At 42.3% G+C, this 12,981-nt stretch overlaps 1 protein-coding gene across 1 annotated transcript in view; it reads right to left on the bottom strand.

The window, feature by feature from the left end:
* Positions 1 to 611, bottom strand: part of PEX7 (peroxisomal biogenesis factor 7) — a 66,205-nt gene extending 65,594 nt beyond the window's left edge. Inside the window, exon 1 of the mRNA XM_083368475.1 lies at positions 361 to 611. Within this exon, the coding sequence (XP_083224601.1) occupies positions 361 to 508 (148 nt within the window). The 5' untranslated portion in view covers positions 509 to 611. The remainder of the gene's footprint in view (positions 1 to 360) is intronic.
* Positions 612 to 12,981: the final 12,370 nt, after the last annotated feature.

Genomic DNA, 12,981 nt, shown 5'->3' with positions numbered 1-12,981 from the left:
CTTCTATCCAAGCGAAGCGCCTCAAACACGCACGCAGCCTATGGAGCCTATGGCAGCCCTGTCATGTTACAGGACAAGTCTGCTCCAGACAGCCTATCATCCTCTCCAACCACCCTTTGGACACGACCAAAGAATCTAGGTCAGGGGTCTTCAAACTTGGCCCTTTTATGACTTGTGGACTTCAACTCCCAGAATTCCTCAGCCAGCCATGCTGGCTGAGGAATTCTGGGAGTTGAAGTCCACAAGTCATAAAAGGGCCAAGTTTGAAGACCCCTGATCTAGGTAGCAGAAAGCGCTTAGGTAGGAGGGTTGCTACTGCTGCTGCCGTCACTGCGCACGCGCCACCTGCTGCCGTTTCACCTGCAATCCCGTAGTACTGCGAGGTAGCGCAGGCCAAACGCCCCGGCAGGTACGGCGAAAACTCTACCGCGTAACCGTGGCGGCCGGGCAAGCGGAAGGCCTGCGCCCTCGGGAGCTTCCCTAGCGCCTCGCCGCCGTTGCGGCTCATGGCTTCACCGCAGGCGCTGAGCTCGTCCGCCTGGCAGCCGGGTGGCAGCTGCTGGCGGGCGGCTTCGAAACCGCCCGCTCCCTTCCTTCTTTCGCCGCCCCTCTCGTAGGGGCGGGGGTGAGGGAAACAAGTCGCCGCCGCCGCCATGGTTGTTTTGGGCTTCAAAAAAAAAAAGCCTTCGAGGATGCCTTCTTGCGAGCCGGACTTCCGGTGACAGCTTGCCCTTCTTTGGAATCCCTTCGCGCGAAGAAGGCGCGCGAGGAGCTTCTAGTGCAGGGGTAGGCAACCTCGGCTCTTTTATGACTCATGGACTTCAACTCCCAGAATTCCTGAGTCAGCTATGCTGACTCAGGAATTCTGGGAGTTGAAGTCCATGAGTCATAAAAGAGCCGAGGTTGCCTACCCCTGTTCTAGTGATTCGAGGATTTCTTTTTGTAGGTTTGTCTGGTTTGCGGCGTTCCTGCCGTCTTCTAAGGCAACTTGTGAAAAAGAAACGACATTTGTGTTTTCACAACGCGCTCAAGCTGGCCAGTGACAAACCCATTTTCTCGATTCGCATAATGCATTAAACTACAGACTAATCCCACGGGCTAGTTTTGTGCAAGACGTAAAACAGAAACAAACGTCACGATTAAAACTATCCAAGATGTGTTAGGTTGCGCACACGACACTACTGCGTCTTTTAACTGACGTGTTTAAGCCTGTTGTGTAATGATACTGTGTTAACGTTGACTTTGCGATATTTTATATTACTTTTCATTAAGATGGATTATAGAGTGGTTTACAAGGGTACAATAGTAAATAGGTAAAACCACAAATGAATATTTGTTTTTGACCTTTTAAAAGGCAGATTAATAAATTAACGTCAAGGCATATATTGCAATAAAATCTTTTAAGGACGTCATCGCTCTCTCCTTTCTGTAAATCTTCGGTTTGACAGTATACAGAGGTTTTTTTTAAAAAAAAAGTTAATGCACCTTTAATCTTAAAACCAACACTCCCCCTTTCTTTGGACCTGTTTAAAAAATTAATATTAACATATATTAAAATCTTACCGACATTAACCTAAAATTACAATTCCTATACTGAAATTACATTCTCTTATAACACTAAGTATTGTTGAAATTTGCTGGTGATTTTGCTCAGAAGAGCTCTGAGATCCCTTCCAACTCTGTCATTCTGTGATTCTGTAAGGGTATACTGCTTGAGCAGGGGTTGGACTAGATGACCTCCGAGGTCCCTTCCAACTCTTATCTTTCTGTGATTTTGTGATACTATACTTTCATCAGACCATTACAATTGTAGATTATAAACAATTAAGATTTTAATTGCTATTCATGCATACTGTGTGAACATTAGAATATTCATTTTAATACAGAAGTATATCTACAAATTTCCACTCAAGTGTAATAACAGAATTATCACCAAAGCTACCAGCGTCTGTTTCCTGTTCTTTTATAGACCCACTGGTAATTAATTGGACTGACTGAAATTCTATTGTCCCACTCTTCTTTATTTCTGTCTGCTCTTAGATAAAAAAGCTCTTCATTAGCATTTTACTAGAATAACAAACTTATCTCACAAAGAGTGGAGGTCAACAGATATGTTATTATTTATTAATTTATCAGATTTACATGGCCACACATATCACCAAAGGTGATTCTGGCTAGCTGACAACATTTCAATAAACCAATGCATACATTAAAACAGCCATATAAATCACATGTGTTAAAAAAAATTTAAAATTAAAATATACAAGCTCTAGGCACGGAGAGAATGAGTATATCCACTTCAGTAGTGGAACCACCTGAACAATATCTCTAATTGACAAATCTTTTTCTTTAATTAATCATTTAAAAAGTTTAAGAAAATAGCATTGATTTTAATACAGTACAATTGAACTTCTAAGGTAGCACACATGGCCTGGTTTGCCCAAAATGTTGGCTAAAATGAGGCTGCCTAATTTATAGCTCAGCATGTAATCTGAGTGAATCTGGTTAATGTCATGGGCAAATTTAGCATGCACTTCATTAATTCAGTTAACTATATGCATTGTGAGAAGACTATACAACCCTATGATGTGAGTAAATTTTAATTAATAGTATTAATATTTCAAACAAAATAGTGATCAAAATATGCTAAATATTTTGCAACACTGATGTTATAAAAATAATGCTACTGTATATAAAAGCTATTTATTACTCTGTATAATTTTATGCACAGATAATAAGGACACCTGAAAGTTTGTGGCTTATTGTGTAGATAGTTGAAAGATAAATAGGATGAACAATAAGATTTTGCAGAGGTTACAGTACAGAATCCAAAAGCACCTGTGTGGTAAATGCTTATTTTGAACAGGTTTATTAAAAGTACAATAACTGTTAGAAAAAGCCATAATACGTCTAAAATATATATACTTGGTATATAATAGATTGTATTTGATATTCTCTTCTATTTAAACACTTGATACACATCACGAATATGTGCTCTTACCGTCAGGAAAAAGAGGAATAAAGAAATTTAAATTTATTATTAGTTCCAAAATGCATCATATTTTTTTCTCTGTCTACCTAAAATATCTCTCAGATTTCAGGAATTAACCTTTGGAAATGATTGTGTAGTGCAGGGGTGTCAAACTCAATTTCATTGAGGGCCTCATCAGCATTGTGGTTGCCCTCAGGGGGCCGGGTGGGTAGGGCCAGGATGGGCGTGGCCTACTGGGTGGGCGTGGCTAGAGTGCATATGGCCTACTGGGTGGGCACGGCCAGCTCTACATCGTTCGCATCGAGGGTGCCTATGGGGTCCTGGGCAGGAGTGGGACAGATCTGAGGGTCTCTGGCATAAGGAGGGTCTCTGGGCCAGGGCCAAGGCAGTGTGGGCCATTCCCTCACTGTTTCCAGGATGGCTTCACGGGCCACGTGAAACCACTTCGCGGGCCGGATCCGGTCCCCGGGCCTTGTGTTTGACATGTCTGGTGTAGTGGAAATTTCTGCTGGATTTCAGGAAAGCTCACCAATGCCTGCTGGAAACCCTATGAGTCTTATTATCTGTGAAATTATTGCCTACCCACTTCCAAAATGGCTGTGGCTAGCTTTATAAAGTGCAAAGGAAACAAGGGTATATACAAAATGAACACAGGATTATACAAAAGCAATCATCTGGTGGAATAACATACCATATTTGAACATTATCCCCCAGCTAAAAGATACCCACCCAAAATATATGCATGGGGGAAATGGTTTAGAGAAAGAAAGGAAGATTCCATTAAGATCTTGATGGAAATACTGTTCCAAAGAATAGGTGCAATGACAGACAGCTCACTTCCTGGTTCCCGCTACATTATATTTTTTAATTGTTGGGACCCAGAGCAATCTGACTTTGTTAGAACAAACAGGATGGGCAGACATAATGCAAGACAGATGATCCCTCAAATAAGCTAAAACCTTATACCAATGCCCCCCTCCCCCAACCTTTTGGGCACCAAGGACTGGTTCCATGGAGAGAGGTTTTTCAGCAGACCAAAGGGGGCATTTCATGTGCTGCCTGCATCCCACACATGGGGCTTCGCTTGTTTGCACGGACCGGTTTCTGGCATGCTGCGGACCAGTACCGGTCCATGGACCGGGGATTGGGGGATCTCTGCCTTATATCATCAGCACCTTGAATTATATGTAAGTCTTGACACCAGATAGAGAAACTCAGGAAGAGACTTAGATATAATTCAAGGTGCTGATGATCAGCTACACTTTATAGAGCAGGGCAGCTAGCCACCACAGAGGTCTCTTAGAACAGAATTACTACTTCATTTCTCTGGACTTCAGAGTTGTGACTGCTACAGCACCCAAAACACAGTTAAGTAAATTTTGGAGAAGGCAACACCTCCCCCATCAATCAAGCAGGTTTCAGTAATTTGTCCATTTTCTCTACAATTAAATTGTGGAAGAACGTGGACTCTAGTGGAGTTCCCCAAGGCCCTGCAATTGTTAATTGGGGATTCCATTAATAATGAGGCCTGGTTTCCTTTTGTTTTTTGATGGTTTCCTCAAATTCCCACTTTCTCAATTTGTGAAAAATCCAAATGGGAACATCTTGGAGAGCTATCAGAATTTTGCAAGACTGAGCGATCTTATAAAATCTAAACAAATCTTAATTTTTGGTAAAATAAATATTGTAATGCTCAGGCCAGTATGTAATGTTTTATTTACCTGAAGCATAAGGTAAAGGTAAAGGTAAAGGTTCCCCCGCACATGCGTGCTAGTCGTTTCCGACTCTAGGGGCCGGTGCTCATCTCCGTTTCAAAGCCGAAGAGCCAGCACTTGTCCGAGGACATCTCCGTGGTCATGTGGCCGGCATGACTAGACGCCAAAGGCGCACGGAATGCTGTTACCTTCCCACCGGAGTGGTCCCTATTTTTCTACTTGCATTTTTACGTGCTTTCGAACTGCTAGGTTGGCAGAAGCTGGGACGAGTAACAGGCGCTCACTCTGTTACGCGGCACTCGGGATTTGACCCGCCAAACTGCCGACCTTCTGATCAACAAAGCTCAGCGTCCTAACCCACTGAGCCACCGCGTCCCTTTTACCTGAAGCATAGCTAACCCCTAGTACGAACTAGGCCACTATAACCTGCTATGGTTAAACCATAGTTTAACATGTTTTCTTAGGTTATGTTGGCAAATTAGACCTTTACTAATGCAAATATATAATCCTTGGACACCTGTATGAAATAAATTCATGTTTCCATCAAGCAAACTTGTTATTCTAAGCTTCAGTTTTTATTTTATTTTATTTTTAAAAAATGTAACATGTTTATTTTTGCAATCATCCGTATGATTTCTGAGCTGTTCATCTTTATTTTCAGGTTTCCGATTACATCATTTAAAGATATATCAAGGGACCTTATCTCAGGAGGCACAAGTGGCAATGTTTGTTTTATTGCAGGAAAAGGCAGAGGTTGCATTGTGCAAAGAAAAACGTGAAAAGAAACTTTTAGAATGAAATGTCCATTTATTATGCAAAATGCACTTTCAAAAAGAATGTATTCTAAAGCGGGCATTTTTGAGGTAAGGTAGCACATAGGGTGGTGCAAGAGGGCATAGAAATCACCTTGGAGAAAATAAGCAGCAGCTGTTAGCAAAATGTGAGCTTAGCCTGAGAAAACAAGAGAGCTTGAGAAATAAAACAAAAATTGCCCTGCATTGATGCCTTTTTATACAAGACAGAAGGAAGGGAAAACCCAATCGAGATGTTATTAGAGCTGATATCAATAGAGTGGAGTTCTATTATATATTGTGTTTGTTTCTTGACCTGACTTATCTTGGTTGACAGATACCGATCTCTCTGGTCAGCCAGTGCTTTAAATCTCAAGAGACATTATATCTAAGCAGGACGAGACACTCCTGGTGACAGAAGTAAATTGTACTCCTGTTCAGATACAGGTAGTCCTTGACTTAACAACAGTTTGTTGTTTAGTGATCGTTCAGTGTTACAACACCAATGGAAAAAGTGACACGACCGTTTTTCACACACTTAACGACTGTTGCAGCATCCCCATGGTCATGTGATCAAAATTTAGATGCTTGGAAACTGACTTGTATTTATGATGGTTGCAGTCTCCTGGGGTCGCGTGATCCCCTTTGCGGCCTTCTAACAAGCAAAGTCAGTGGGGAAGCCAGATTCACTCAACAACCATGTTACTAACTTAACAACTGCATAGATTCACTTAACAACTGCGGCAGGAAAGGTCATAAAATGGGGCAAAGCTCACTTGACAAGTGTCTCATTTAGCAAGATAAATTTTGGGCTCAATTGCGGTTGCCATTCGAGGACTACCTGCACTTTTATTTTTGCATGTTGCCTTAACCAGTGTGCAAAACTGTATTATACAGCAACATCCATAATATCCGACATATCAATCAGCTTTATGGTGAGCTTAGTGGGAATAGGGTGTTTCTAAAGGCTAGATAATATGGAATGTGTTGTTCCATGCAGGCACATGTATAGGTTGTTATGTGAAAGCTCCATTCTTGGAAAATTTTACACCAGATTGGCTACCACTACACAGATTAACACCAGATGTGTGATTACTCAGCACACTTCTATTCCCCTATTAGAAGAGATTACAGATGTAATCTCAGAAGGGCTATAATTGCTAGAATGTTATGTATTCTCTGCCTTATCTAGAATAGGCTAGAAAAGACTCGTCAACTTGAGAAAGTACCAAGGATGCCTGTTGATACTATCATCCCAACTGGAAGCTCCTTACCAGTCCTCTAATCTTCTAGCTGTTGCTTTTTGCTTGCCCGTTGGAAGCAACATCTGTGTAACTTGAATTCTCCCGCTGAGTAAATATGAGTGGAAGTTGGCTCAACCGTGGAATATTGTCGTTTGTTCCTGTTTGGCAAAATGCAGGAGAGAGCCACCAAACCATCCATGTTTAAGAAAGTACAGTTAGTTCTAGACCAGACATGTCAAACACAAGGCCCGCGAAGTGGTTTCATGCAGCCCGCAAAGCCATCCTGGAAACAGTGAGGGAATGGCCCCCGCTGCCTTGGCCCTGGCCCAGAGACCCTCCTTCTGCCAGAGACCCTCAGTTCTGTCCCACTCCTGCCCAGGCCCCCATAGGCACCCTTGATGCGAACGATGTAGAGCTGGCCATGCCCACCCAGTAGGCCGTAGGCACTCTAGCCACGCCCACCCAGTAGGCCACGCCCACCCAGGCCATACCCACCCGGCCCCCTGAGGGCAACCACAATGCTGATGCGGCCCTCAATGAAATTGAGTTTGACACCCCTGTTCTAGACTTACAACCATTTGTTCAAAGTTACAGTGTCCCCTGAAAAAAGTGATTATGACCGTTTTTCACACTGACCACCTTACCAGCATAGCCATGCTCATGTGGTCAAAATTTGGACGCTTGGCAAATGGGGCAAAACTCACTTAACAACTGTCTTGCTTAGCAATGAAAATTTGGGGCTCAGTTGTGGTTGAGGAATACCTGTAATCTCTCATGATTAATTTTGTCTTAAACAAACAAAATACTGCCTGCTTCACCTTTTTATGACCAAAGAAAGAAATTGATACTTATTTTTAGTGCCAGTAGCACGGTGAGATGAGAGGAAGTCAATTTGGGGGTTGTATGGGGATTACAACACACAGGAACAGTTTATGGATAAATGTTTATGATTGTTATTTTAAAATTGCTTAGATACATGATTAATATTTATGTGGATGCATACATGATTGTGCATAAAAAGAACAACTGCAATATGGTTTACCCAAATCAAAGAAAATCACTTAACATGGTTAGTAGAGTTCTTGCTTTTAAGAGATCTTTTAATGATTTTCCCCATTTCTAAAAAAAATCAATATTTAGAGTCTGGCTAGCATTTTTCTAAATAAAAATCCTTAGCTGCCTTTCTTTTTCAAGAAATCTGGAAGTAACTATTGTTACCTTTTCAATTTTAATAAAATACGTGGGTTTTGTGTTTTTAAAATTAAAAATATCTGTTGCTTTCCTTTCTCTCTTTTCATTGCCAATTATTGCTGTCTCAAGTTACCTCCTGTCCATGATGTTGCAACCATGTAAATATGAAGATTAAAGAATTACTGCATAAATCTTTCACACATAACCTGTACATTCTTTTTCATTTAGGATCTTACAAGTTACTTGTTCTAATTTACTTTTCTGAGAAGCCACATTTGTGATGCTAAATTCCTGGATAGCTCTAAGCTATGGCTTATCTTTCAACCCTGATTTTCCTGGGCATCAGGTAGTTGCTTTGGATTCAAAAGACAGTTGTGTATTTTGCTCCAGGCATCATTTTCCACCAAGCCTGAATTTATACCCAACTCTTTAGCCAAATTTTAAAAATTCTGCAGGGACTTACAGAATCCATTGCAGACAGTTCCTGCTTTCAGAGTTGCAATCCAAAAGACATTACAGAGGAAAGGGGAAGTCTAGGAAGAAATAGTAAACCATTATTTACTAAGACGTTTTTCCCTAGAAGTATTACCACCATTCTTCTGAAAGATCTCAGTCAAGTTCCTTGTTTAAAGAAAAACACAGATAACTGAAAAGTTGAAGTGGCAAGAGATTAATTTCTCCTTTTTCTAGCACATAATGCGTCCATGGTTGAGTAACAGCAGGGGTGTCAAACTCTTATTTCATTGAGGGCCACATCAGGGTTGCGGTTGAGCTTGGGGGATGGGGGGGCATAGTGGGGGTGGCCAGGGTGAGCATGGCCAGCAAAACGTCGCTCGTAACGTCGCTCGTGTTGGGGGTGCCTGTGGTGACCCGGGTGGGGCTGGGAGGAAGGCGAGACCAGGGCAAGCACCATACCCTTGTCCACCAGAGGAGTCTTGCTGTCCCGCTCAGGCCATGCAGAGGACCCCCAGTGATGGAGGCTGCCCGGAGCCCTGGGTAGTGGAGGGTTAGCACCCAGCCCAGCCTTTCCCAAAGGGGTCCCCGGCTGCCCTTGCCTCCTCTTCAAGGCTGCTGCTGATCGTCTCGCTCTCCTTGTCCAAGTTGCTCATGGTGTGTGCGGGAGGGTAAAATGTGTGGGTCAGAGGGAGGCCCACTCCCTCTCCCTGCAAAGAGACCCGGCTTTGTAACCAAAGCATCCCCTGCGACAATGTTTTTCTATTAATACATGAACCGTAAAAGAGCTCTCCTGTAGGGAGTCTGCCATGGTCTAATTCAGACTGGAAATATAGCAAAGGAAAAATATTTTTCCCCCACTCTGCTTTGTCCTGTTTTCCCCACTGGAAATGGCTCCTTGCAACACACAAGGAAGGGATACTTTCCTAAGAGTTCACAATTCAAGAATACCAGTGTTAACTTGGATTGCCAATTAAGTCCTGTCTGTGACAAAAGAGAACACAAAATTGCTTTCTTTTTTGAGCCCGAGTCTCAATGGATCCAGGATTGAAGAACTGCGTGAACTGGGGCACCTCCAACCAAGTTGCTCCTTCCTTCCTTCCTTCCTTCCTTCCTTCCTTCCTTCCTTCCTTCCTTCCTTCCTTCCTTCCTCCCTCCCTCCCTCCCTCCCTCTGTTCTTTCCTTCCTATTCTCATCTCTTTCCTTCCTCTGCACTCAGGAAGGGGTGATGGGAGGAGAAGAGATTGCCAGCACTACTGGTGTCCATGCTGCTGCCGGCTGTCGCTATGCCACATGGGCGGGGCTGGTCCCGGTGAAAGGGAAGCCTTGCGGCTGCAAGGCTAAGTCAGTGAATGGGCCATGGAGGTGCTGGAGGCTGAGATGCGCTCAGCATTAGATCCACAGAGCTGCCCCACTGCCTCTGCCCCTCCCCCCAGGTGTACCCACAGGAGACAGCCAGCACCGGCGCCCTGGGTGAAGTCAGCCTGCGGGACAAGACAGGCAGCAGGGACATGACTCCGCTTGTATGCGCACCCAAGCAGCAGGGCAGGGGCGCCTGTCACTGGTTCCAGGGCTGCCCCATGGATCTAAGGCTGAGCACATTCTGGCTTTGATAGCTGGCACCAGGTTATAGATCAGTGCCTGGTCGGCCTGGGCCAGGTGGTGGTGCCACGAGCCGGTCCTTCGCTGTTTCCAGAGCAGGTCCCCAGGTCAGCTGGAACCACACGGCGGGCCAGATGCGGCCCACAGGCCTTGGGTTTGACATGGCTCAGTATCAGAATCTAACCATTGCTAGTAGAAAATGAACTCATACACCAGTTAAATATTATGATTGCAATATACTTTATTTACTGTATTTTTAGGTAGGTTTAAAATAGGTTAATTAAATAATGTCAACTAGTTGGCTCCCTCCACCACAAGCCGCACACCCCTTCTCACCAGCTCTTGCAAAACGTTGGTATTCTTGCATGAAATCTCATGCGACGATGGTATTTTTTATTTTGCCACCATCTGCACAATACGTTGCACCATTATTAAGGTTTGAAAAATTTTAATACGTTTTATTTTGAGAATTTTGGATTGTATTATATTGATTGTTTGGTGGTTTTATATCCTGTAAATATGGATGTAAGATTGTTACCGTTGTTATATATTTTGATTGTGTCTGGCCCTAAGGCTGTAATAAACAGTTGTTGCTGTATTTTGCCCATTTAATTTTTATCTACTTTATGTGAAAATTTGGAGATCTGGAGATGCCATTGACAAAGTTCATGTGAATCGATGTACCCAAAGGTCCTGTACAATATTGACCTTTGGCTTCCATAATAATTCTCAAATTATTTTAAAATAGTTTAGTGATTTGTTGTAAACTGCTGCACTGATCGGGCGTTGGACCTTTTGGGCACCAGGGACCGGTTCCTTGGAGAGAGTTTTTTCCATAGACCAGAGGAGGCATGGTATTGTGTGTTGCTTGCATCCAATCAATGGGTGGGGGCTTCACTTGTCTCAACGGCCCAGTTTCTGGCATGCCGCGGACTGGTGCCAGTCTATGGATGGGGCTGGGGACCACTGGTCTAAACAGGATCATTTAGGCTGACTGTATTTTACCTAATTTTTCAATTGGAACTCACTGTCCATTTCCAAACATGTTTTTAAGTTTTGGGGTTTAGACTTTAAAGGCTATTACTTTAGATTTGGTTGACTGAAGCAAATTCTTCATGTTTTTCTACAGAGCCAAAGTTTATCATCTAAAATCCCCCCCAAATAAAATTACAAGAAAACATCCATTCACTTTGAGAGGTGAGGGAATATATGCCCTCTAATCTTTAGGAAGATTCATCAGATGTCATTTTGACTTTTTATACCACATAAACATCTTTAAAAACTTTTTATTGGCTGCTCTCACATACTTGCACTGATTTTCCCTCTTTATTGCTGGCCTTAGTCTTATGCTGTACTGTTATTAGTTTCAGCCTTGGTATTTTATGTGTTTATATATACAGCAGCCAGACAATTCCAGTTACTAGGCATGGTAATAAATGAACAGTATTTGTGTAGAATCATACAGCTGGAAGAGGTTAACCTTTTGCTTAGTGCTACAGTCCAAATCAAAGTAACCTTGTGGCTCTCCTACACATACAACCTATTGTATCTTTAGGTAATTGGTTCCACTCTTGAACTGCTCTTAATAATTAAAAAAAAATCTAATATTGGACTAGAATTTGTCTTCCGGTAACTTAACCCCATTATCTTTTTATTTATTCTATCTCCTGCACTCTAGAATGACAGAAGAAGATCGAGATCTGTTCTCTAAATGATAGCCTTTCAGGTATTTGAATATTGCTGTTATATCCTCCATCAGTCTTCAATTCCAAATCTAGTTCCAATTTCTAGTTCCTCCCACATGTTTTCATAGGATTTAGTCTCCTTATTATTCACATTCCTCTGAGTGGTTCTTTTTTTGCCTGAATCTGCCAACAATACTCAAATAGGGATTAAACAACATCCAGGTAGTCCTCAGCGTATGACCACAATTAGGATGGATCTAAGTGATGGGGTCATTAATTGAGTGTGCTTGATTTTACAACCTTTTTTTTCTTGCTGCTGTTCTTAAGCGAATTAATCGTAATTAAGCGAATCACACTGATTGTTACAAGTGAATCTGACTTCTCCTGTTGACTTGCTTGTTGCAGCTCTTCTGGGAAGGTTGGAAATGGTGATACATGTGACTGGAACATTGCAACCATTGGAAATACATGGCACTTGCCAACCGCCTGAATTTTGATTACATAACTCTGGGGACGCTGTGATTGATGGTTGTAAGTATAAGGATCAGTCATGAGTCACTTTTCTAAGCACTCTCATAACTTTTAATGGTTGTTAAACGAATGGCCATAAGTCAAAGACTACCTATAGTAATTAGGTTTCCCCAAATATACTATTGTTGATTACAACCTAAAATAGTATTGGAGGTTTTTGCAACTGTATTATCCTGCTGACTCTTATTCCATTTCTAATCAACTACTACGCCAAAGTCTTTTCACAAGAATAACGGCCAGAAATCCACCCCTTTCTATACTTGTGCTTTTAATGTTGTGACAAGCTCAGTTGTTGTTTTTTACCCACTAATGTATTAGTGACTAATACATAGTGTTGATTTAAAGAGGAAAAACTCTCCAAACAAATTTCTGGTAGCAATCCTTGTTCTGCTATGTTCTCATCTCATTTTTTGTGGAACCTGGCTGCCTTGTATTTGACTCACAGATTCTACTTACCAAGAAGCAGTTATTCACCACGTAGGCACACAACAGCCACTCAGAAGATGGCTTTCACAACTGCAATAATATCAGAACAGTTTCTCTGGTCACTGCCCTCTCTTCCTTGCATTTTCATGATTGAACTCCAGAAGAAAGCCCCTTCTTTCCTTGTCTGGATCTATTTCCTTTTCTTCTGTAGTCACGTTACATTTTTTTACTTTTGCATCCAATCCTAGAATTTCCCAGCTTCTGGCTTATCAAGCTCAGAATCAGTAACTGGGTATTTCCATGCCTTTTCCAATGAGGAACTTTCCCAACTCTTCCTGAAAATCCTAGGAA

Source organism: Vipera ursinii, assembly GCF_947247035.1.
Source record: "Vipera ursinii genome assembly, chromosome: 1".
Lineage (NCBI taxonomy): Eukaryota > Metazoa > Chordata > Lepidosauria > Squamata > Viperidae > Vipera > Vipera ursinii.
The sequence above is the reverse complement of the archived record's forward strand: the minus strand, read 5'-3'. Positions and strand labels throughout refer to the sequence as shown.